Source organism: Nicotiana tabacum, chromosome 20 (assembly GCF_000715075.1).
Source record: "Nicotiana tabacum cultivar K326 chromosome 20, ASM71507v2, whole genome shotgun sequence".
NCBI classification, from domain to species: domain Eukaryota; kingdom Viridiplantae; phylum Streptophyta; class Magnoliopsida; order Solanales; family Solanaceae; genus Nicotiana; species Nicotiana tabacum.
In genome coordinates this window covers 95,757,590-95,781,701 of record NC_134099.1, presented here as the reverse complement: position 1 = coordinate 95,781,701, position 24,112 = coordinate 95,757,590, and the positions used below count along the sequence as shown (strand labels likewise).

General features: G+C 37.3%; 2 protein-coding genes and 1 non-coding gene across 3 annotated transcripts; 1 reads left to right on the top strand and 2 right to left on the bottom strand.

Moving 5' to 3' along the window:
* Positions 1–301: 301 nt before the first annotated feature.
* Positions 302–374, bottom strand: TRNAA-UGC (transfer RNA alanine (anticodon UGC)). Its single transcript has one exon. It is a non-coding gene; the product is annotated as a tRNA-Ala (tRNA).
* Positions 375–1,087: 713 nt separating this feature from the next.
* LOC107795581 (putative LRR receptor-like serine/threonine-protein kinase At2g16250) lies at positions 1,088–5,008 on the bottom strand. The gene is made up of 4 exons (XM_016618247.2): positions 2,961–5,008; positions 2,694–2,819; positions 2,239–2,261; positions 1,088–2,148 (listed from the first exon to the last, which is right to left on the bottom strand). The coding sequence occupies exons 1-4, from the start codon at positions 4,895–4,897 to the stop codon at positions 1,547–1,549; spliced, it is 2,688 nt and encodes an 895-aa protein (XP_016473733.2). The 5' UTR covers positions 4,898–5,008; the 3' UTR covers positions 1,088–1,546.
* An 18,295-nt stretch (positions 5,009–23,303) lies between these two features.
* LOC142174464 (uncharacterized) lies at positions 23,304–23,858 on the top strand. The gene has a single exon (XM_075240263.1). It carries the CDS (start codon positions 23,304–23,306, stop codon positions 23,856–23,858), a length of 555 nt encoding a protein of 184 aa, XP_075096364.1.
* Positions 23,859–24,112: the final 254 nt, after the last annotated feature.

The window sequence follows — 24,112 nt, the reverse complement described above, 5'->3', positions numbered from 1 at the left end:
ACCTTTTGTCTGCTACAAAAGAAGCATAGCCATGAAATAAATATCTCAGTTTTTATTACCGGAGTATTTGAACATATCGATTTCTTATGCCACGCCATTAGAGAGCCAAAAGACATGCAACCATGAACAGAAAAATAATGTTGTATTCCCTCTTATATTCTGCAACTAAAGAAAATAAAATCTTTCACAGGTGTTACATGGATAAAAATGAGAATATTCAGAATTAGTTTTACAAGTTACCTTATGAGATCAATCAGCTTGCGCTCACAATTAGATTCTAGCCGTCAAAATTTAAAACAATTGGAGATGCGGGGGATCGAACCCCGTGCCTCTCGCATGCAAAGCGAGCGCTCTACCATTTGAGCTACATCCCCTTTTGTTTTATAATTGCTGCTATTAATTTATATATATTGTTTTTACGTGCAACTTGAAAGCTACCCCTATCTTGTTTTTTTCATCGCTACTTATTTTTGTTGTTCACTTTCGTAAATTGCAGTTCACAATTGTGGAGAACTTTTCATTACGGAGCAATGACGTGTTCCTTTAATGTGATTATGATATTTCCAATAATCTCGTATTGCGCTTTTTGGTTCAGCAATTTTTTCAAAAATGAAAATATGACCTTTTTTATTTGCTTTTGTCATTTTGATGGAGTTATATGCTCACATCTGAATTCTACCAGTCAAGTGACAAACTTGAGCATGTATTCGCCTGGTAAACCCAACAGGCCTGGTGAAGAATATATGTTGCATGATCCTCTCCTCTTTCTCTGAATAATGGCGGATCTAGAATTTAGACGTTGTGAGTTTTATGTCGAAAATCTAACTCTTCTAATGTACTTCCCCCTGCACCCCCCCCCCATATATATCTAACTCTCCTAATGTACTTTTTTCCCACATATATAAAGGGTTTGATACCGAATCATTGATACATGTTGTATTGAGTTTCTTGAACTTATTTAGTCCACCAAGGGATTTATAGTTCAATTGTATCACTTTTTTTTTTCTTTCTTTCATGCAATCTCAAAATATGATATCTTGAAACTGTAAATCTGGATTATATAGTGGAGATCCTTGACACAGTTGTATGCTTGTTATCCATCACATCTGTATTTTGCACACAACCAAGGAACATAGTTTACAGAGTAAAGAGGGGAATACAAAGGACTGAACATCCTTTAATATCAACTTTTTTGTCATCAACGCGTCTGACAGGATAAACTTTTGAAAGTTTACAAAGACGAGAGCATTTGTAGCACATCAAAAAAAAAAAGAAAAGAAGAAAGACAGAATACATGTACATGGTGTAACGACATATTCAAAAATACTGATCCAATTTGATAGGCTGCACGGAGAAGGAAAGAGCTTACCAACCATATGACAATTCATTCTTGTGTGTAGCACGTGGGCCCATGTATCCGTGGCGATCATTAGAACGGCCACTCAAAAATCAAAAGCCCTGATACTTACAAAACCATTACCTGCAGAAATGCATTTGGCATAGGTAAACTGCAAATGATGAGGATACCTTTAAACTCACAGGATGGCTAGTTCATGTCCTGTCTTTCTATATCTAGCGTTTCCTGAGGTTCGGGGAAAATCTCACTGGATGATCTCTTACACGATGATGAACGTTCATTCCCGCTGCTATGAGAATGAGATCCTACTCGTCCTGACTGTCTTAGGTTGATACCCTCTTTGCTTGTTTGGCCACTGGCATTTATACTATCTTGTGAGCTATGGTGCCAATTACCAAGAAAAGCAACACTCCACGATCGCCTCAATGAAGTTGTTCGTAGCCTTGTAGAGTTGAAACTTCCTTCCCTAACAACCTTGAAAGGGTTCTCTAGTGCTTTTAGGACACGTCTCATTTCAGGACGTTTGGAAGGCCTCGGATGAAGACATGCTTTGGCTACTATTGCTACAGCCCACATCTCTTCCAGTAAGTCCTCATCTAGAATTAGAGATGGATCGACGATGTTGGCCACTAATTCTTTCTCCCGTATAGTAATGAAAGGAAGAAATTTGTTCAACCACTCCTTGGTTGAGGCATCATCTGACTGGCTTATGCCAACCTTACCAGTTACAAGCTCGAGTAAGACCTTCCCGAAACAGTATACATCATAAGTGCAACTTGTAAATGAAGATCCTGTTCATGTATAAGGCCAGCATGAAAAATTGGAACGATAACTCTAAAGTCCAACTATGTGTTTTTATGAAAAGAATACTAGCTACATACCAGTAGGGTCTCCCTCAGCATTCCTGTATATTGTCAAGAAGAAATGTCTTAGAACATTGAACAAAAAGCAATATGAAGAAGAAGTATTCAGAGTCTGTGGAATCTAAATATATAAACTAACTTTTGTCAAATGCATTAAGTAAAATTTAAGGCTAGTACGTATCTAACAAGTCAAGAATTAGAATTACTGAACATTTATTAGGAGTAGTATTAGAACTTGTTTTCCTCAGTATATTCCAACTTGCACGCCTATATTACGAAGGTTAATCAAAACGGTTTGACTGACAAGATAGTATTGAGAATGCCTTCCAAACCTTGAAGAGTAAGTTAAAGAACGACTCAATGGAACATGTACAAATTACATAAAAGCATTCGTAGTTTCTAAAAGGAAATGCTAAAAGTAGAAATAGCAGGAAAGATGACACAACCTTAATATATATTTAGAAACAACTTACTTTGGCATGTGGAAGAACTTTGTGATCAAATTGTGATTATCACCTTCCTGTGTACACACTTCGCTCAAACTTCCCAGCCTTACTTCAAATTTATCGTCGAGAAGGATACTGCTAGCTTGAACATCTCTTCAACCAGAAAATACAGAATAGAATTAGATTGGTGTAGAACTTTACAATAACTTGAACTTAATAATGGTTCTGTTACAGACAAAAATAGCATATATAAGGAGAAAAACAAGAATGCGAAAAAGTGAAAGAAACAAATACCTATGAACAAGGGGAGGATTACACTCATGGTGTAAATAAGCTAAACCTTCTGCAGTTCCTATTGCAATTTTTAATCTCGTTATCCAATCCAGAGACTGTCGATTTTCGTCTCCTAAATCTGTATCCCTGGACAACAAACTAAACAAATCTCCATTGCGCATATATTTGTAGACCAAGAATTTCTCACTCTCATGCTCTAAGCAGTGGCCCAATAAAGGGACAAACCTATGGTGTGTTATCCAGTTTAACAAATCCAACTCCAACTTGTATGATTCTTTTTCAGACTGAAGTAAACTAACTTTCTTGATAACTATGGGGACACCGCCTTCCAATATTCCCCGGAAAATGTCTCCAGTGTGACCGTGCTTGATAAGGTTTGTTTCATTCAGGTTGCTTGTGGCTTGGAGAATCTGTTCATAAGTAAATGATTCGACCGAACCAGATATATCACTAGAGAACTTTACAGGTGCATGATTATCTCCTTCCACGACAGGACTAACGTTCGAAGTGCCTCTTTCATTTGAATTTCCTGTGTAGCATATCTTCAAAAACAATAGAATGGCTAATGCCAAAAGCATAAGAACCCCAAGCCCACCAAAAACTCCAACCATTATAAGAAGGCGCGTATGCCCGCTCTTTGAAGATCTTTGCGCTGGAGTTTGGCTTGTGCCGTTGGTGCTGCCATTGACAAAAACTAGACCCCTATCAGCATAAAATTTACGACAATCTTCTGAACTCCTCTGATTCAAAGACCCTGTAAAGCAATTACTCATAACTTGAATGCCAGAATTATTGGGTGCTAGACCTTGAAAATAGTTGTTGGACAGATCAATTGATTGAAAATTCCGAATATCAAACGCCTCATTTCCGAAGAAGAGATTATTTGAAAGGTTATATGAAGCACTACTGACACTAAAATTGGTAAAATTTGAAACTACACCAGTGAAGTTGTTCCCTGAAATATCAAGAATCCTCAAGTGGGACAATGACCACAAAACATCAGGAATTTCGCCTGCGAATCGATTCCAACTGAGAACTATATACTCCATTAGAGAAAGATTTGAAAACAAGGTACTAGGCAATTCACCTTCTAGTTCATTGTTTTCAATTAACAATTTTCTTAAATTTCTCAATCTTGAGAAATCTTCTGGCAATGACCCTGACAAGTAATTATAGCCAAGATCAAGTTCTACTAATTGAGAAAGATTTGCTAGCTGAGCAGGAATATAAGAACTCAGACTATTATTGGATAAATTGAGGAATTTAAGGTCATGAAATGAACCAAATTCAATAGGGATTGGACCAGACAACAAATTTGAAGACAAATCAAGAACAGTGAGATTCCCAATATCTGAATAAGAACTTGGAATTGAACCTGTGAGTGAATTACCAGAAAGATTAAGAACCTTTAAAGAACTTAACTTCCCAAATTCTGTAGGAATAGTACCTGTAATTGAATTACTAGACAAAGATAGAGAAGTAAGTTTAATCATACTTCCAAGTGATGGTGGAAGTGAACCAAGAATTGAGCTTGAACTAAGATCAAGTTCTTTGAGCTGACTTAATCTTTGACCAAACCAATCTGGAATTGGCCCTAGGAGAATGAAACCTGATGAGTTAAAGGATGTTAACTGAGTAAAATTGGCCAAAGAATCAACAGCAAACTGTGGAAACAAACTTCCTTTGTGACTTCTTCTTACTCCAGTTAACTTTATACTTGTAACTTTGCCATTGTTGCACACAATTCCAGTCCAATTGGAGCAGGGGTCTGATTTTCTTGGCCAATCTCTAGCTCTGATGCCTAAAGATGACCTGAGATTCAGCAAATCTTGATATTCCAAGTTGGAACTCAGTTGGTTCTGCTTAGCTAATACTGAGTAAAAGAACAAGAGAAAAAGAATAGCCTTGAATTGAGTTCCCATGAAATCTTGTAACATACTTTTTTTTATGTAGAGGTCTTATTATATGCTGTGAAAACTATGTTTCCATTTTCATATTTCCAATAGTTGTTTCAAGAACCTTAAATATAGATACTTTATATGCTCAATGTTCCTTTCCAGTGTGTCATGCAAGTACAAATACACACTTTTCTACCTTCCAATATTTTGTCTCTTAACGTAATGGTATTTGATTGAGTTCAACATTTTAATATGTTAATTGCTGTAACTTATTTAGAGTACTAGTGACGGGGAAAATCTATAAATGTTAAAGTAAGTGTCAGAAAGTTAGTTTGATGGAGAACATATCACATGAAACTTTTAAAGTCAGAATAGATTAATGAATTTAAATTCTTAAAAAGTACAAATTACAAAAATGAAACAATATCAAGCTTTTTGAGACATTCAAAAGATGAAAAGTGTCTCATATAAATAATAAATGGGATGAATTGAGCATCAAATTATATTTTTTCACACCCGATATTTACACTAAACTAAACATATTAATTTTAATAGTTAAAAACTAAAGTAAAAATACATATCGCCTAACCACAGGTAAGTAATAAATGCATATGTGTAAAGCACTTGACTTATATTCATTAATTTGGTGTAAGCATCCGATGCATGTAAGTTGGGTTTGATGCAACCTCATGGCATCGGCTGCTAACAAATTTATTGTGATTTCAGCTTAAATAACAAAAACAGAAAGTGAGTTACAAGAATTTTCAAAATATAAATATGTCCACACAAAGTAAGTGCCAACTTTAAATATCCCAAATATAGTGTAAAAGAATAGTCTAACTTCTTGAAACTACAACATGTCTCAGGATATAAAAAATAAAATGTTGTATGGCCTACTTGTGTGTTGGAGCAAAGATTTTTTTGGGTCTGCTTGCACTAATGTATGCTCTATTTGGAAGTAGTAAAATATATAAAGAGCATTAATGGTGAAAAGAGTATCCTCAACTGCCACAACTGCTTAAATAATTGCATCAGCTTCAGCATTTATAAACAAGAGTGCCTTATGACCAAAAAAAATTTATAAACAAGAGTGCCATTAATGGATTTTTAGCAGGCAACTGCCAAATTGACTCTCTGCTGCTTGGTCTAGCCTCCTTGGAAGCAGAATACTACAGCAACAACAAATTCAGTGTATTCTTACAAGTGAAGTATAGGGAGAGTAGTGTATACGCAAAGCTTACTCCTACCTTTGAAAAGGCTAATGACAAACAAACCAATGGGAAAATCAGGCAAAAACACACAACTAACACGAGCTAGTACAATTAAAACCGAAGCGAAGGCAACCACAAGTAACAACAGAAGTCAAGAAAGGCAAAAATACATAAAGACACTAAGTGGTGTACTAAAGCTAGTGTAACAAAACAAAGTCAAAGCTCGACTACCTAATCCTCTACCCTAATTCTCAACCTTCACAATTTTCTATCCATGGTCATGTGCTCAGTAAGCTGGAGTAATGCCATATCTTTCCTAATCACCTCTTCTCAATACTCATCCGGCCTGCCCCTACCCCTCTGTTGGCCCTCCAAAACCTCTTACGCCTCCTCACTGGAGCATCTGTACCTCTCCTCTTCACATGTCTGAACCATCTTAGTCTTGCCTCCCGCATCTTGTCCTCCATAGAGGCCACGACCATGGGCAAAGCTATACTATGGTAAGGATTGACTACCCGTCATTGGAAAATTACACTGTATATATATGTAAAATATTAGGTTTTTGAGGTATATACCATATATTGAACAATCTTTGTCAGAGATTTTTTTTACCTCTTTCAAGTTGAACACCCTAAAGAAAATTTCTGGCTTCGCCACTGTCCACGCCTACCTTGTCCCGGATAACTTCATTTCTAATTCTGTCTAGCCTGGTATGCCCACACATCCATCTCAGCATCCTCATCTCCGCCACCATCGTCTTCTAGGCATGAGAATTCTTGACTGGCTAGCACTCCTCCCCATACAACGCAGTCGGTTTAACCATTGCTCTATAGAACTTCTTTTAAGTCTTGATGGCACATTCTTATCACACAAGACACCTGAAGCAAGCCTCCATTTTATCCATCCCGCCCAAATACAATGTGTGACACCCTCGTCGATCTTCCTATTCACTTGAATAACAGAACCAAGATACTTGAAACTCTCTCTCTTAGGGATGACTTTTGAATATAGCCTTACGTCTTCGTCCACCACCGGAGTCGCATCACTGAACTTGCACTCCAAGTACTCTGTTTTGGTCATGCTCAACTTAAAACCTTTAGACTCCAGGGTCTACCTCCAAACCTCTAACATCTCGTTAACACCGTTGCACGTCTCGTCAATCAGCATTATGTCATTGGCCAATAACATTCACTACGACACTTCCCCCTGAATGTGGAGCGTCAGTGCGTCGATTGCCAGGGCAAATAGGAAAGGGCTAAGGGATGACCCTTGGTGCAACCCCATCATAACTGGGAAGTGTTCTGAGTCCCCTCCCACAGTCCTCACTCGAGTCTTGGCTCCATCATACATATCCGTAATAGCCCTAATGTATGCGTCTTGCCTCTAAACATCGCCATAGAACCTCCCTCGTCACTTTATCATAAGCATTCTCTAAGTCTAGGAAGCAGGATAAATGTAGTTTTTTTGTCCTAGTCCTGCTTGTTTCGCAGTTGTCGCTTTGGAAAATTACTCTCTGAGAAATTCGAATCTTTCTCAGCTCGGACAGTAACAAGGACCAGGGTCAGATAAAAGAAATTGTATAAAATATTGCTAATCAATCGAGAAAGCTTGAAAATCAAATGGAAAACATAACTCAAGTTTGATTTAAGTCAAATTATACTATGATCAATTTGTTGGAGTACAACACATTACCTTTACTTATAAGAGTTAAATATGTTTGAGGCTTTCTTTCGAGGTTCATTTATATTAACCTCATCATTTTTTAAGAATTAATCCAATTAATTGTTTATTACTAAATACTTAAATTAAAACAGTCAGCGGATATATATTGTTAAATATGAGTTTCAAAGATGAAAAATAATATATCACGTTTGGTGCAGGATCACAAGGGATAAAACAAAGAAATCAAGATTCTCTATCATTCAAGCATGGACTATGTAACGACCCGACCTGTCGTTTTGAGCTTTTGCACTTCACTCGCCAGTTCTCGGGCATGACTAGCCCGTGTGATGTATTATGACTTATGTAAATCGTCGGTTTTGGTTTCCAGGGTAATCGGAATAAATTTGAAAAAAAAGTTCTCCGTTTGAAACTTAAAATTCGAAAGGTTTGACTAAGTTTTGACTTGTTAATATATGATCTAGGATTAGAAATTTTACGATTTGGTTAGCTCCATTAGGTTATTTGGGACTTAGGAGCGTGATCGGAATGTATTTTGGAAGTCCGTGGAAGGTTTAGGCTTGAATTGGCGAAATTAGAATTTTGGCGTTTTCCGATTGGCAGGTGAGATTTTGATATAGGGGTCAGAATGGAATTACGGAAGTTGGAGTAGGTCCGCTGTGTCATTTGTGATGTGTGTAAAATTCCGGGTCATTCGGACGAGGTTTGATAGACTCTTTGATCGAATTCGGAATTCGGAAGTTTTTGAAATTCTTAGGCTTGAATCCGATGTGATCTTCATGTTTTGATGTTGTTTTGAGCGTTCCGAAGGTTGGAACAAGTTTGAATGAAGATATGAGATATGTTGGCATATTTGGTTGAGGTCCTGAGGGCCTCGGGTGAGTTTTGGGTGGTTAAACGGATCAAATTCTTGTCTTAAAAGTTGCAGATTTCTTCAGTTCAGTGTTGCAAAGTTTTGCTCTTCGCATTCACGAGGAGATGTTGAGTGAGGCAGGCCAGTTACCCTTCGCGTTCGCGATGTAGGTCCCGTGTTTGGAAAGGTTGAGTCTGATTGTGCGTCGCGAACGCGTGGCATGGTTCGCGTTCGCATAGAAGGGTGAAGCAGACTTGGGCACCTGGCCCTAAAGCATCGCGTTCGCTACTGAAAAAACGCGTTCGCGTAGGCTAAGTTGAGTAAGGAATCACGTTCGCGAGGGTAATGTTCGCGTAAGAGGAAATTTGAGCCGTGAATTATTTGTGCTTCGCGAACGCGAGGCTTTGACCGCGTTCGCAAAGAAAGAATTTTTGGCCTGGGCAGAATGTTTAAATAGCCATGTTCGCGATTTTTGGTCTATCTTTCACTATTTTTGGGCGATTTTGGAGATTTTTGAGAAGGATTGAAGAGGGACTCAAAGGGGAACACTTGCAGGTAAGATTTTTGAACTCAATACTCGATCCTATGTTGATTCTTACTTGTTTAAACGTGAAATTTGTGGTAATTAAAGCCTAAAATTGAAGAATTAGGGCTTGAAACTAGAGAGTGTAAATTGGGGATTTGAGGTCCGATTTTGATGTTCTTGGTATGTACGAACTCGTGGGAGCGTAAAGATTCTATTGGTGTAATTGTTATCTTATTCAGAGACGTGGGCCTGGGGGAGCCGGGTTTGGCCAAGTTCGGAATTTTTGGTATAAATTGGATATTTTCGAGTGGGTTTTGTTCCCTTAGCATATTCTAATGTTATGATTATAATTTTGTATAGATTGGACGCGAGTTGAGGCCAAGGCGAGAGGCAAGGGAATTGCGGAATAGTATTTCATCCGATTTGAGGTAAGTAATGATTGTAAATGCTATCCTGAGGGTATGAAACCCCGAATTTCACATTGTTGTGCTACTTTGAGGTGACGCACACGCTAGATGACGAGCGTGGAGTCGTGAACTGTTGAGGATTGTGACTTGGTCCGTCCCGTATGACTGTTAAGTCGCGTATTTGATTGAAAACTATTTAATATCATTGTGTTTCGAAAATTATTGCTATGTTTTGGGCAAAATATCATATTTGGGCCTCGTGCCAACTATTTTGGACTCTTATGAGGCTTTTTAACTATTGAGATAGACCGAGGGTCTGATTGTGAGGTTGATGACTGAGAGAGGTCGAGGGCCTGGTTGTGAGGATTATATTTTTATGAATCGGACTGCACGCCGCAGCGATATATAGATCGGGCTGCATGCCGCAGCGATATAGCATTTGGGCTGTAGGAGCCACTCCGGAGTCTTCACACCCCCAGGGAGCACAGTCGACTATATATATGGATTGGGCTGCACGCCGCAGCGATATATGGATCGAGCTGAGCACCGCAACAATTATTATATGGTACATATTGAGCGTGAGTGCTGAGTGTGAGCGCTGATTGATAAGAGCTGAGTAATGAGTGACTGAGAGGCTTGCCCGAGGGGTTATATATACATGTATATGAGTGATGCTTTGCCTGAGGGGCATGTTTATGAACTTACTGGTTTCACTCCTCCTTAAAGTAAGTTTATATTGAATATGTTGATTAAATTACTGCTTTCACTCATCTTTAGACCGAGCCTCCATTGAAAATGTTAAACAAATGTTTTAAACAACTTTTTTTTAAATTGAAGATTTTACGAGGTGTTCGGATTTTAGTCACTTATTTGGATTTGTTACTTCCACTGAGATTTTTTTTAAGTCATGAAACAGTTATGAATTTCTGTTAGCCGAGGGGCTGTATACGAACTATGTCTTGCCCGAGGGGCCGATTATGATTTTCATCACTTTCACTATATATATTTCATTAAACCTTTATTGAAAAGGTTAGAAAGATATTTTCTAAAGGATTTTACTAAAGTTGGAAATTTAAAGAAATGATTTGAATGGTATCCTGTTTTGGGAACATATTGTAACCATTGTGGTGCTATGACGTGGTCTACGTGATTTCTTACTGCTCAGTCTTCATTTACTTTTATTACTTACTGAGTTGGCGTACTCACATTACTCCCTGCACCTTGTGTGCAGATTCAGGCATTTCTGAGCTCGGTGGCAGGTGTAAGCACGTGATTTTTGCCCAACATGAATACTCCTACAGAATTCCAAAGAATTAGATTTTTCTTTTAATTGTTTGTTATTTTAGGAATTATTGTAGAATTCTTCTAATTATTTGCATTTTGCTATGCATGTTTAATTTTATTTAATTCATGAAAAATACAAAAACATACATTGCATTTGCATTTAGGATTTAATTTTACATTTTTTAGATTAATTAGTAAATTAGTTGTTTTATGAAATATGAAAATCACAAAAAATAGCTCATTTTGCATTTTAACTCTTTAATTTTGAATTTTATAATTTTTTCCTTTAAATTTAGTATTTAATTAATTATTGTAGTTACTATGTTGAGTAATTAATATAATTTGGTAGGTTAATTTAGGTTTTAATTTTAATTTGGAAAACAGAAAAGAAATTTTGAAATCTATATATATATTAAAGCAAGAAAGTTACCATATATAATTGACATTATGGTTATATATATATATATATATATATATATATATATATATATATATATATATATATATATATATATATATATATATATATATATATATATATATATATATATATATATATATATATATATATATATATATATATATATATATATATATATATATATATATATATATATATATATATATATATATATATATATATATATACATTCAAACTCAACAAGAGATAAATTAGTTTCTAATTGATAGTTTCTATAGCGACTTTTAAGAGTAACAAAGAATATATATAAAGAAAAAATTGGTATGACATGAAATATTTTTTTTAAAGAATAAATAAATTATTTTAAAAAAACTCTTATTTTTTTTAATTCAAAGATAATAAAAAGATAAGATATTTTTGAACATTAGTAGAGAGTTTTAAAATTATTATAATAGAAGTTATATAATGGATAAACTCAAAAAACCGAAATCTTAAGGAATATTTACATAATATCCGGTCATATTTATTGTTTACTTTTTATAACTAATATAAATAGATGATATACCAACAACACACGATTATACACATATTTATATGGATTATATATAAATTACACATCATTCAATTTTTTAATATAAGTAGTCGGGTCAGCACCTATTTAGGTTGATTAGATAAAGCCAAAAGAAAAATATGAAATAATTTTAACCAAAGACTAAAAATATAATTAAAGTTCATATGTAGACAATTTTTATTAAAAATCATTCTTTTATAATGAAATAAATTAATTTTTTGTAACAAAAGAAATAATGACATCAAAAATAAGATAAAAGAAAATATATATTGGAAAAATCTTAGAAAAATCTAAAAACGAGAAATAAAAGATGATAACAAATTTCTTCTTATATTTCATCTTTGTTGAGTATAAAAATTTTGAAAGATATTCTCATCGATTTCAAATATTTTTTTTCAACTCAAATACATAGATTATAAGATAAGGATATCTTAGAATACTTTTTTTAATTTACATTATGTGTCGTTTTTATAAAATCACTATTACTAACAAACTGATATGATATTCGAATTTGAATTGGAATGCAATTTGAGTAGTTTGCGTGGAGGTTAAACCAAGTATGGTGTCGAAAAATAAACTACTTGACAATTTTAAGACAATATATGCAATGTTTTATAATAATAATAATCAACTAATTTAACATTTAATGATTCAAAGAATAACATTTTTTTATATATAGGGTATTAAAAATTCAAATTTTGGGGCTAGAGATATCGATAAACTTAAAGTGGAGTCATACTGAAATAAATCCGCCCAAAGAATCATTTGAAGTTTTAGATAGCCGATTAAAGTGAATTTTCTATTAAGGATAATATCTTCACTTGCATTATTATAAAGATAATCATTATTATAATATATATAAAGTTTTAGAAATTGAAACTTCAAAATAGAAATATTTTTTGAAAGATATAATCATACCAAATAAGAGTTCAAGTCGTAGTATAAGAGTCACGTCGTAATCAAAGAATCGTTTATATCGTGTCAACCTTTGTGCTTTGCCATAAATATGAGTTATTATTTCACTTTGTGACTATTTTTAGGTTCCAATGACACCTATGAGAATAGTGCAAAAATAAAATTATCACTACGAGAATTGAGAAAATGTTAGTCTTTTCTAGTGTTTCTCAATTAATATCTAACGATTATCTATAATTATTTAGAAGGTTTAAATGTTAAGGTTATTTACGTATAATTCAAATAACTCAAATATTTAACATGGTTAATATCAAATATCAAAAATGGAGTAAAAGAAATTCACTAGCTAGAGAATTTTTTATATTTTTAGATAGTCAACTAAAATGAGTTTTGAATTAAGAATAATATTTTCAATTACATTATTATAAAAGTAATTATTATTGAAAAATAATGTTTTAGAAACTGAAATTTTAAGAAAAAAATATTTTTTAAGAGATATCAACACATCAAATAAGAGTTCAAATAGTAGTAAAAGAGTTAAGTCTTATCCAAAGAGTCCATTGTCTCAACATTTGATTGTTTTGCCATAAATATGAGTTATTATTTTGCTTCCTGACTATTTTTAGGATCCAATGACACCGACAAGAATGATATCAAAAAAGAAAAATAGAAGAAATGGTTAATTTTTTTCATGTAGTTAATATTCAATGATTATCTATATTTACTGAGAAAGTGTAAATTTTAAGATTATTTACATATAATCCAAATAACTTAAATATTTGACATGATTAGAGACCGCACATCCGCGCGGGTACTAATACTAGTTGAAAAGAAAAGGAAAAAAAGTAAAGAAGTCTGGTTTGGGCCATTTTAATTAATTTTCCCCCAGGCCCAAACGAATTTTCCCCTGAAACTCGTTCAACCTGGCCCAAACCCGAGTCCCCAACCCGGTCCGCCTTTCTTATTAACCAAACAACACCGTTTGGAGTTCCCCACTTAAAATCGATCCTAGCCCTCCATTCCATCATATCCAACGGCCCCAAATTATTTCCCCATCCCCCTTTAAAAGTGTCTGAACCCCCTCATTAACCTAGTACTCATCTACTCATGTCTCTCATCTTCTCCATAAACCCTAGCGCCCCCATGAATTCTCCACCATATCCAGCCGGCGGCACCACCTTCAATCAACCCCAAATAAACACCACACAACCCTCACTCACCCTTGACCCCCCAGCAATCACCATATTCCTTCAAATCAACACCAAACGAAGCCAATTTCAGATCTAAAAAAGGCAGAAAAGCGAAAAACAAAAATCTCTTAAATTTTTCAAGCATTCGATGACTGGTTAGGGCTGTAATTGCTGTTTCTCGTTGGTTCTTAACAAGAACCCACGATTAATATCAATTTCGGCTCAAAATCAGGAAATTCGAGGTCCTCCAAGCCATGTTCTTTTGTATCTTATGTTAGGTACCCTCGTCCTTTTATTTTTTCCGTTCTTTTATGCTTCTTCTCATCTTCATCTCTTTCTTTCTCCCCTTTTCTTTTTTTCTTTTCGTTTAATCAATGTCTTGTTGCATGATTAGATTAAGAGCAAGTTTAGTTGTGTTTGTCTTGTTTCTTATGTTTAGTTTTAAGTAGCTCCTTTTTTTTTTTTGTTTTTTGTTTCATTTTTAAGGCGTTCTGGTTCTTGGGCAATTCTGTTTAGCCCATTAATTTCATGATTTTTGAGTTTGATTTGAATTTGGGTTCTGTCAACAAAAGCCCAAAAATGAGGGATTGGTCCGGGTCTTTGCAAGCCTAGGTCTATTTTGTTTGGTTGGGTCAATTTGACCCATGAGGTCTTAAGGGTAATTAACAGGGGTTACAAGGTTAGTTTGGGAATTTTAAGTAGGAGAATCTGCAGTAACTGATTTAGAAAATTTCTTTGGGACTGTTTTAGAAAACAAATTTTTAAATTAAGGACTAACTAGCAAGAATGAAAATTTGAAAAGGGTAATTGGCAAATAATTTGACTCATTTCTGCTGCCCTAGTTGCTCTCTATAAAAGAATCTTACTTCCTAATCAAGTTAGATTTTAGAGACTAAAAACGCTGAAAATTTTAGAAAAACGGCCGAGTTTTCAAGTACTGAAATCTTTTGCAATTCCTGGTGAAGAACTGGTCCAGTGACCTATTTTGTTCTAGTATCTAAAATCTGCAAATAATTTCTGGTTCATTTATGGGTCTAAAATTGGCTTAAAACTTGGTTTGTTGCTGGTTTAAAAGCTTGGTTTTGCTGGGTTTGTTGATTTGCTTCTGCTGCTGCTAACTCTTCATTCCCTTTGTCTTTTTTCTCTTGCATTCCAGGTATCTTTCTGAACCTTGGTTAACCTGTGAATTGTGATGTGCAATATAAATATGGACACATGATGAAAACAATTCGTGTTACTGAACTCTTGTTCTCCTGTTTCTCCCTTTCATTCATGTGTTGAACTAGTTTAATTTTATGGGAATTCTATTAGCTTTTCTTATGTTGCAAATGTAGTATAAGATGTTTGTATTCGTTCTTCTGTTTGATTCTGTTGAATACTGGTGACTGTTGGATTTTAAAATAATGAGCATATCGATTTCATAAGATTTCGTTCATTACTTGTATTGAAAGGTTTGGGTTAAGGTTTAAAGTTCATGATAGTTGTTTATAAGTTTGTTTGGGGATTGGTTTAAATAAGGATGTTGTACAATTCTGCCTTCATTGAATTCTAAAACTGAGTTTCTTTAGACATGTGATTTGATTTTATAGCATTCAAAGCATATTGTCCACGTTATAATTATTGTGCATCATTGTTAGTCAGTGGGTTTCAAATGGTCTCTTCAAAGTTTTAAGTGTTGCCATATTATTATTTTTCATTTCTTTGTCATGAATGGAGATTTACTTTGGGACTGAATTTAAGGTCGCTTGCGAAATGGGAATTGCATTACCATGTGCTGCTTGGGCTTGCCTCTCAAACCCAGCAGCTCACTTAATTGCTACTGCTGAGCTTGGCTCTATTATGGGCTCGACCTGGGGCCTCATGGCTTTCAGCGTGTGTTAATTCTCTTAGGAGAATTTGGTTGGTTCAGCAAGGAAAAGATTTTAACGACACGATTTTTTTTTAAAAGGATGTTAATTCAGTTTCAGATTTCATGAAGCTTCAGTTGGCATGTGTTTAAATGATTTGGTATAAAATTTTGTTCTAAGAGTTGGGCCTAATGTTGGCCCAGTCGTTGAAAGGACTCCATCACTTGGGCTGTCCTTTGCCCGTTCATGCTCTTGGGTTGAGTTCAACCCAGAGGTCTAACGCTCCTTTGTAACTAGTAGTCACGCAATGAACACCTTTAATCACGTTGTTATAATTCTTTGCTTAAGTGAGGTGTGCCATATTATACAACACCAATAGTTTATGGCCCTCATGATTAAAAAATAAGAAATCATTTGAATAATTAGATTTGAGGCGTGTCATATTAAGTAATATATAATTTATGGCCCTCAAAAGTTTAGTTCGAACATCCTTTAAAATTAGACTCGAGGTGTGCCATAGTGCAAAATTAGATAACACATAGCCCTCGGGTAATTAATACAAACTCTTTAAAAATCGGGGCGTGCCATCAATTGAATTTTTCATGGCCCTCGCTAAGTTTGTTTTAAATTTGAAAGTACGTAGTTGCTTTAGGCGCGCTATTTAAATTGATTTTCTTTTAATTACTAAATTCGGGTGTGCATTTCATGTGACCCAACTCCAATTCTCAACGTTAAATAAAATGTGTCATGGACTGTGGGTGCATTTCATGTGGCGTGGTTCAAGGCGTGTTTTAAATAATATTGAATCTTCCTAAAAATAATTAAAAGCGGTTAATAAGTTAAAATATACCATAGGCTAAAACATGTGTTAAAATCAAATAATAGGCCAATTGTAATAGTTTAAGCGACTATGCTAGAACCACGAAACCCGGGAATAACTAACACCTTCTCCCCGGTTAATAGAACTCCTTACTTAGAATTTCTGGTTCGCAGACTTCAAAAGGAAAGCCGAATTTTTTCGATTTGGGATTTAAAAATAAACGGTGACTTGGGACACCAATTAAAATATTCCAAGTGGCGACTCTGAGAAATTAAATAAAATAATCTCATTTCGAATAATGTCACTTAAATCGGAAAAACTCCCTTATATACCTCTCGGGGGGTGTAAAAAGGAGGTGTGTCAGCTCTGGCGACTCTGCTGGGAATCCAAACCCAACTTCAGTTCAGGGTTTAAGAATTCGAGCTTAGAATAACTGTTATAGTTGGTTTGTTTTATCTGATTTTTACATGTTGAGCCTAATGTGCTAATTGCCACTTTTTACTGCTTTGATATTGTTTGGACTGTATATAAATTGTTACGAAACTCTCTGAGTCTTCTAAATCATCTAGGAAGTGTGCACGTCGTGTGACTTCTTTTCTGTTAGAGTCATATCCAATTTTAGAACGAGGTTCGGACAAGTTGCAAAGCCGGTGAAGCTTCTGTATTTCCGGTACGCTGCCTCCCCTCCCCCCCCCCGATTCGAGCTGTCCGCTCGGGTAAGCTAGGTCTATACAATACACCCAGGTTTTAAACCTAGTATAACAAAGCCTCATGCTGGATCCCTAGTAGGAGCGTTTGTTTGCATCACGTGTATTTGACTTTGGAGACTCAACACAGGGGTTGGGTCTGTCTAGGACAAGTGTACCCGAAATGAAAAGACCATCCTGATGCATTCTACTTGCTACTTGTGCATTTATTTGCTTCGAATTTGCATGTTGACCGGCTTTTGAATAATAGGAGAAAAGTTGGAAAAAGGAAAATCAATTTGAGGGCTAGAGAGATAATTACCTGTTTTTGAAAAAACCCGATGTTCAAAAGGTACCGAAACTCTGCCGAAATGTTTTTTAAAAAAAAAGAGAAGAATTTTATATATATATATATATATATATATATATATATATATATATATATATATATATATATATATATATAGTATTGTTTTTATTATGTCAAATCTGCCCGAACTACGCCAGTTTGATTCTCACCGGATGTGAGATACGTAGGCAACCCCGATCGGGTCCAACTTCATTTTTGCAAAAATAAACCAAAAAGAACAAATTTTTTTTATTGTTTTGTCATAAATAAGTAAGGTGATGTCATTCTTGTCTAAAATAGTTGAATGTCTCCAAAAGGGCACCGGAAGGCTGCTTTTGCAAGAACAGCCACCTATGATCCCCTTTTCAAAATTTTTGCCGGTTAGCAAACTTAACCCTAAAATCTTCTTTCCCGAAGTGATAAAGGGCCGTATTTGCAAAGCCGAGTTTTATTATTGAAATGAAAATTTTTGAAAAAAAAGAGAAATCGATAACTTTTTCTTGGGTCAAAATAAGTCATGATCTTTTTAACCGAATCACCCTAATAAATGTGCAAGATGAGCACAAATGAAAATGAACCCTTCGCAGCTCTTGAGGAAATTCCCTTACAGCTCCATATGTGGTGGAACGACTTAGGAAAAGTCAGCAGAGGGACTGTGGTAAAAGTTTTGGGTGGTCTCGTGGGACTTCTGAAAATCAAGCCGAGATTGGACGTGATTGAAGCCTTGATACCTTTCTGGGACCCGACTCACAATGTGTTTCACTTTTCTGATTTTGAGCTCACCCCCACACTAGAGGAAATTGTAGGTTATGCCGGCCTTAGCGGAAATCTTAGAAGTCGTTACCCGGTGTCACCAAGAACAGTATCTCCTCACAAGTTTTAGATATGTTGAGTATTAGTCGGGAGGTTCAGGATGGGAATTTATCTGAAGGGTTTTGCACTTTCCAATTCTTGTACCAGCGTTATGGCAATCCCCACTGTTTTGAGTGACCGGATACTGATCTAAGCCAAGCAGGAAACAAAGATAAATGGGAGGCACGGGGGGATTTGGCCTTTATAGTAGCATTCTTGGGTGTCATAATCTGTCCGAGAAAAGACGGCAACATAGAATTGGGTCTCATGGGAATGGTTGATGTCATGATTAAGAAAGCTAATGGCACCCTTGTTCCAATGATCTTAGCTGAGATTTACCGAACATTAACCATATGCCGAGAAGGGGGAAGATTCTTCCAGGGTTGTAACTTGCTACTACAACTTTGGATACAAGAGCATCTTTGTCACCATGTGGGATATATGAACTACGTCATGACTGGTCTGAATTGCATCGAAGAGTACGAGAACCGAGTGGTGAGTGTTGAATTTCCAGAAGGTATAGAGGCTTGGTTTGCACACTTGAGTTCTTTAACTTCGGACAAAATTGACTGGACTTTCGGATGGCTCCCTGTCACCGAAGTCATATACATGTCAGCCTAGGTGTGCTATCTTCTCCTAATGGGTCTCCGGAGCATTTAGCCATATGCTCCTCACAGGGTTTTGCGCTAACTGGGCAGGTTTCAAACTATTCCCCATGACGAAGATCTGAGCCGACAAGTCGTCGAATTGGGCCCAAAGGCTGTATTCTCAGAAGGAAGAGTTCGTCAAGTTTGGAATGAGTGCAGCTTTCTAGAACCTAAGACTCTGGTGTGGGATCTAGCTAAAGGTGAGGTAGACCTTAATTACATGAATTGGTTCAGTAAAAGGTTTCAAATCCCTCGAGAGCCTGAAAGGCCTGCTAAAAGACTCACGTCCAGCAATTCACTGACGACTCGCGGGAGCAATAGGACTGGTTGACGAAAGAAGCAAACTATAGGGCCAAGATAAGTAAATTGGAGGGACAAATCAGGAACCTCAAGTTTGATAATAGTGTCCAAGCTGCTGGAGATGAAGGGGAAAAAAGAATCTGGCTCAGGAAAACGAAGCCCTTAAAGCTCAGATCCAGAAAGTGAGAATAGCTGCTAAAAACTAGGAAAGAAACCGAGCAGATGAAAGGCTTATAAGTGGTCTTCGAAAGAAAGTAATTGAGTGTCAAGATGACATAGAAAAATCTGAGGCTAGTCTAGCAAGAGTCCGAGCATAACTGGCAAAGAATGCATAAGGACGGGAGGATTTTGTGTGGTAGTTGAAGAGAAAATATGAGGGGACAGTCACCGATTTGAAGAGAAAGTTAACTACCCTTGAAAATGAGGCGGCCAAACAATCTAGGAACTGTAAAGCCGAAAGGGAACATTGCTATGCCTTGATGTCCCAGATGGAGGAAGATATACAACAGTTGGAGAGTCAAAACCATCATGACACCCAAGGGTTAGAAGCTCAGAATCAGCAAATCGGGCGTTTGCTTCAAGAAAAGGGTATTATCCGGGAGAGGGTTAGAGCAATTGCCGACTACATCGTCATGAAATGCCACGAATGTGAGGATATGACTCGAACCACTTTCTTTGCCGCAGTAATGACATTTGTCCACCAAATAATGAGTGATCTGGAGCGTCTTCAAGGGGATCTTGCACATAGGCCCGTGGTAAGACCGAATGATGTCCCACAGGCCCCAGGAGTCGAAGCACTTATATACTCTTGATTTTTCATTTATCGAGTCTGTATTTCAGTTTTATGTTTAAAATTTTCTTTTGAGTCTATTTGTAGTTTCTAAAATTCCAAGAAATGAGTATGTTGGAGTCTTTTGTAATAGAAAAATTTAGGAGTTTTATTAATAAAAATTGAATATTCCTAAAACTTGTTTCTTTATTTTTCGTACTTATTTCTTGAACTACGTGATGATGTGATTCACGCAACGTTGTGATACGTAGGCAATCCTCATCGGATCCGGTCATAATTTTTGTAAATAACTCAAATAAAAGAGAGATGTGGAAGGAAAAAACCGAAAGAAAAACCAAAAATAAAGAAAAAAAGAGGCAAAGAAAAAATGGGAATGAGAGGAGAGGCATCAAAGAGCCAAAGTGGAAAGAAAAGAAAATTTGGGAAATAAGCAAAGCTGGAATGAAACATGCAACCGTTGCGAAACATGTAGAAACACATTTAACTGTATAGGTGCATCACACCCCAACGTGCGATTACCTATGTGTTAATTGCTTCAAACTGAACAGTTTGTTGTCTACTGTTAAGTATAGGTTTTATATTAAGGTGGTTGGTTTTGTGGTAATCTGGCTTCACATCCATACTTCACAAGGTCAAAAGGAAGTGTTGAAATGTCTTCGGAAAGTCACCTGCCAACAATCCCTATTCCGGAGGATAGCCCGATCTTGGCCATCCCAACTTCTGAGTCAGCAACTGCTGAGGAAAATAGAACTCTGCGTCTTCGCATGATGGAAATGTGGGACGCCTGGGCCAACGGCAGAGAACTACCAAGTGCGATACCTGGGTTCCCTGAGCTATTTCCCAGGGCAAGTGGGACTTCCAACACCCCCATAAGTTATCCAAACACCCCACTGGAATATCCTACCATCTCAGCCCACTTTGCTGGAACACCTTCTGAGGATCGCCCCCAGGTGTCAATGTCAGGTGCGGCCTCAAACATATTCACTGCGCCACCCTGTTCGACTGCGACACAACCCACTCTACCCAGGCCTAGATTCAATCCATCTTCCTTTACATTTCAAGCACCATCTTTCCCATTGGAACCTACCCAGTTTACTACCAATGCTTACCCTCAGCCACCCCGGTACGAGTTTACTGCAGGGCAGGAGAAAACCACAAAAAACCCTGAACAAGAGGAGATTACCAGAAAGATGAGGAGCATGGAGTAGAGTCTAAAAAATATACAGGGTTTGAGTGGGCAAAAGCACGTATCCTATGTTGACCTGTGTATGTGCCCACACGTACATTTACCCTTGGGTTTCAAAACCCCAAAGTTTGAAAAGTATGATGGGCATGGGGATCCATAGCCCACCTCAAAAGGTACTGCAATCAATTGCGGGGAGCAGGCAGAAAAGAGGAGCTTCTTATGGCATATTTTGGAGAGAGCCTGGTTGACATTGCTTCTGAATGGTACATGGATCAGGATATATCTCGGTGGCATATTTGGGACGACCTGGCTCAGGATTTTGTTAGGTAGTTTCAATACAACATCGACATTGCCCCTGACAGGAATTCATTGTCGAACCTCAAGAAGAAGTCCTCAGAAAGCTTCCGAGAGTACGTTGTCAAATGGTGCGAACAGGCGGCTAGAGTCAAACCTCCAATGGACGAAACAGAGATGGTTAGTGTTTTTCTTCAAGCCCAAGAGGCTGATTATTATCAGAATATGATGTCTGCGATGGGGAAGACATTTGCCGAGGCCATCAAAATTGGTGAAATGGTTGAGAACTATCTAAAAACAGGGCGCATCTTGAGTCAGTTTACTATAAAGGTTACCTCCCATGCAATTCAAGGCGGGTCTGAAGGTGTAGAAAACCAAAAGAAGAAGTAAGAAGCGGCAATGGCAACTTCAAGAGAAAGAAAATCCCGTCCACCCAGACCTTATTTCCCTGAAAGAACCCCACAACATTACTATCCCCATCTGGATGTGGCCTATGTTATGGTTCCTCAGCCATACGCAGTGATGAATACCCAACCCTACGTTAGGCCACAACAACAATTCAATCAAAACCAAGCTCTATTTCTAAGAAATCAACCTCCTCACCAAGCTCAGTATAATCCAGACCTCCACAGAACAACTTCCCCTACAATGCCCGTGTTCGGGAACCACCTAAGATGGCAAACTTCACACCCATTGGCGAGTCATATTCCAGCCTTTTCCCCAAACTTGTCCAGATGGGTTTATTGTAGCCTGTACCCCAAACCAGGCAGAACCCAACATCGCCCGCTTACAGAGCTGGTACTTGATATGCTTACCATTCAGGGGGCGGAAGGGCATGATATAGATGATTGTTGGACCCTGAAAAGGGCTGTGGAAAATCTCATAGAACAGAAGCGAATAGTGCTAAAGGACGAAGGCGTTCCTAATGTAAACAATAATCCATTACCGGCTCACAACAACGGGCCGGTTATTGGAATGATCTGTGAAGATAAAGAATTTTTGAACCAGCTCTAAAAGCCAACATTGCCATAGACGATGCGGAAAAGAAGCCAAAGGCTGCCATAAAATAAGACAATGGGGAGAAGAAGAGTAAAACCACCCCTCAGAATACAAAAATTATAGAGGAAACCAAAGCTATGGCAGCGCCCTCAAAAGATGTCGTTCTCTATGTTCCCCGGGGCCACAAGAAAGAACAAATGTCATTGAGCCCTCGAAGAAGGTTTGAGCTAAACAAGAGGTCTAAAATGTATGTGCCTAAAGGGACCTACGTGGTGTGGGGGCCAATAATTTCACCAAGGCTGAATGAACCTGTGGTTATTGGTCGTGCACCGCAGAGGCCCATGATAGATCACACTGCCGTTCCATGGAATTACAACAAGGCGGTAGTAACCTACAGGGGGAAAGAGATCTCGAGAGAAGTTAAGGAAAATAACACGACTGAGAAATACATCAATCTGGAGGAAGTGAATAATGCCACGAAGAAGCGTTTCCCACTTAAGAAGCCAGTGAGTGCTGAAGAAGCAGAAGAGTTCTTCCGAAAAATGAAAATGGCGAACTACGAGATAATTAACCAACTCCGGAAGTCTCCTGCTTAGGTCTCTTTGTTGTCTCTGCTAATGAATTCAACTGAACATCAAAAAGTATTGATCAGAACTCTCAATGAAGAATATGTACCCATTGAAACCACTGTGGAACAGTTGGAGAGGATGGCAGAAATATTTTTTGCAATCAATCAAATTTCTTTCAGCAAGAATGATCTGCCCTCGACAGGGGCCGCCCACAACAAAGCCCTTCATCTGACAGTTAAATGCGAGGAATATTATGTGAAAAGGGTCATGCTGGACGGTGGTTCCAAAGTAGATATTTTCCCTCTCTCAACCCTGCAACGGATGGAGATCGGTACTGAGAGAATCAAGCCTAACAGCGTCTGTGTGCGTGCCTTTGACGATATCAAAAGAGATACCATTGGTGAGATTGATCTGGTTCTGACTATTGGTCCGGTGAATTTCGAGGTGACTTTTCAGGTCTTGGATATGGATACTTCCTATAATCTCCTCTTGGGAAGACCTTGGATTCACGCAGCAGGGGCTGTACTTTCTACTCTCCACCAGATGTTGAAATTCGAACATGAAGATCAAGAGATTGTAGTTCACGGAGAAGATGAGCAGTAGATTTATCGGGACCCGTCAGTCCCATGTATCGAGGCTAGGGAAGGAAGTGAACATATAGTCTATCAAGCTTTTGAGGTTGTGGTCATAGACCAATGTGAAGAAGGAAACCCTTGTCCTCAACCCTTTCTTTTAAATGCATCAATTATGGTTGCCAAGGAAATGATCAGGCATGGTTACAAATCCGGGAAGGGGCTCGGGACGTCATTGCAAGGAATCACTGAACCTATCACTCTGGATGCTAGCAAGAAGTTCTT

Bases quoted from the DNA above. Each gene is read 5' to 3' on its own strand.
- LOC107795581 (XM_016618247.2), bottom strand. From the start codon at position 4,897: ATGTTACAAGATTTCATGGGAACTCAATTCAAGGCTATTCTTTTTCTC. The intron at 2,820-2,960 runs GTATTTGTTTCT...TTCTGGTTGAAG, and splicing joins AATCCTCCCCTTGTTCATAG to AGATGTTCAAGCTAGCAGTA. The intron at 2,149-2,238 runs GTATGTAGCTAG...ATACATGAACAG, and splicing joins TGCTGAGGGAGACCCTACTG to GATCTTCATTTACAAGTTGC.
- LOC142174464 (XM_075240263.1), top strand. From the start codon at position 23,304: ATGAATTCAACTGAACATCAAAAAGTATTGATCAGAACTCTCAATGAA.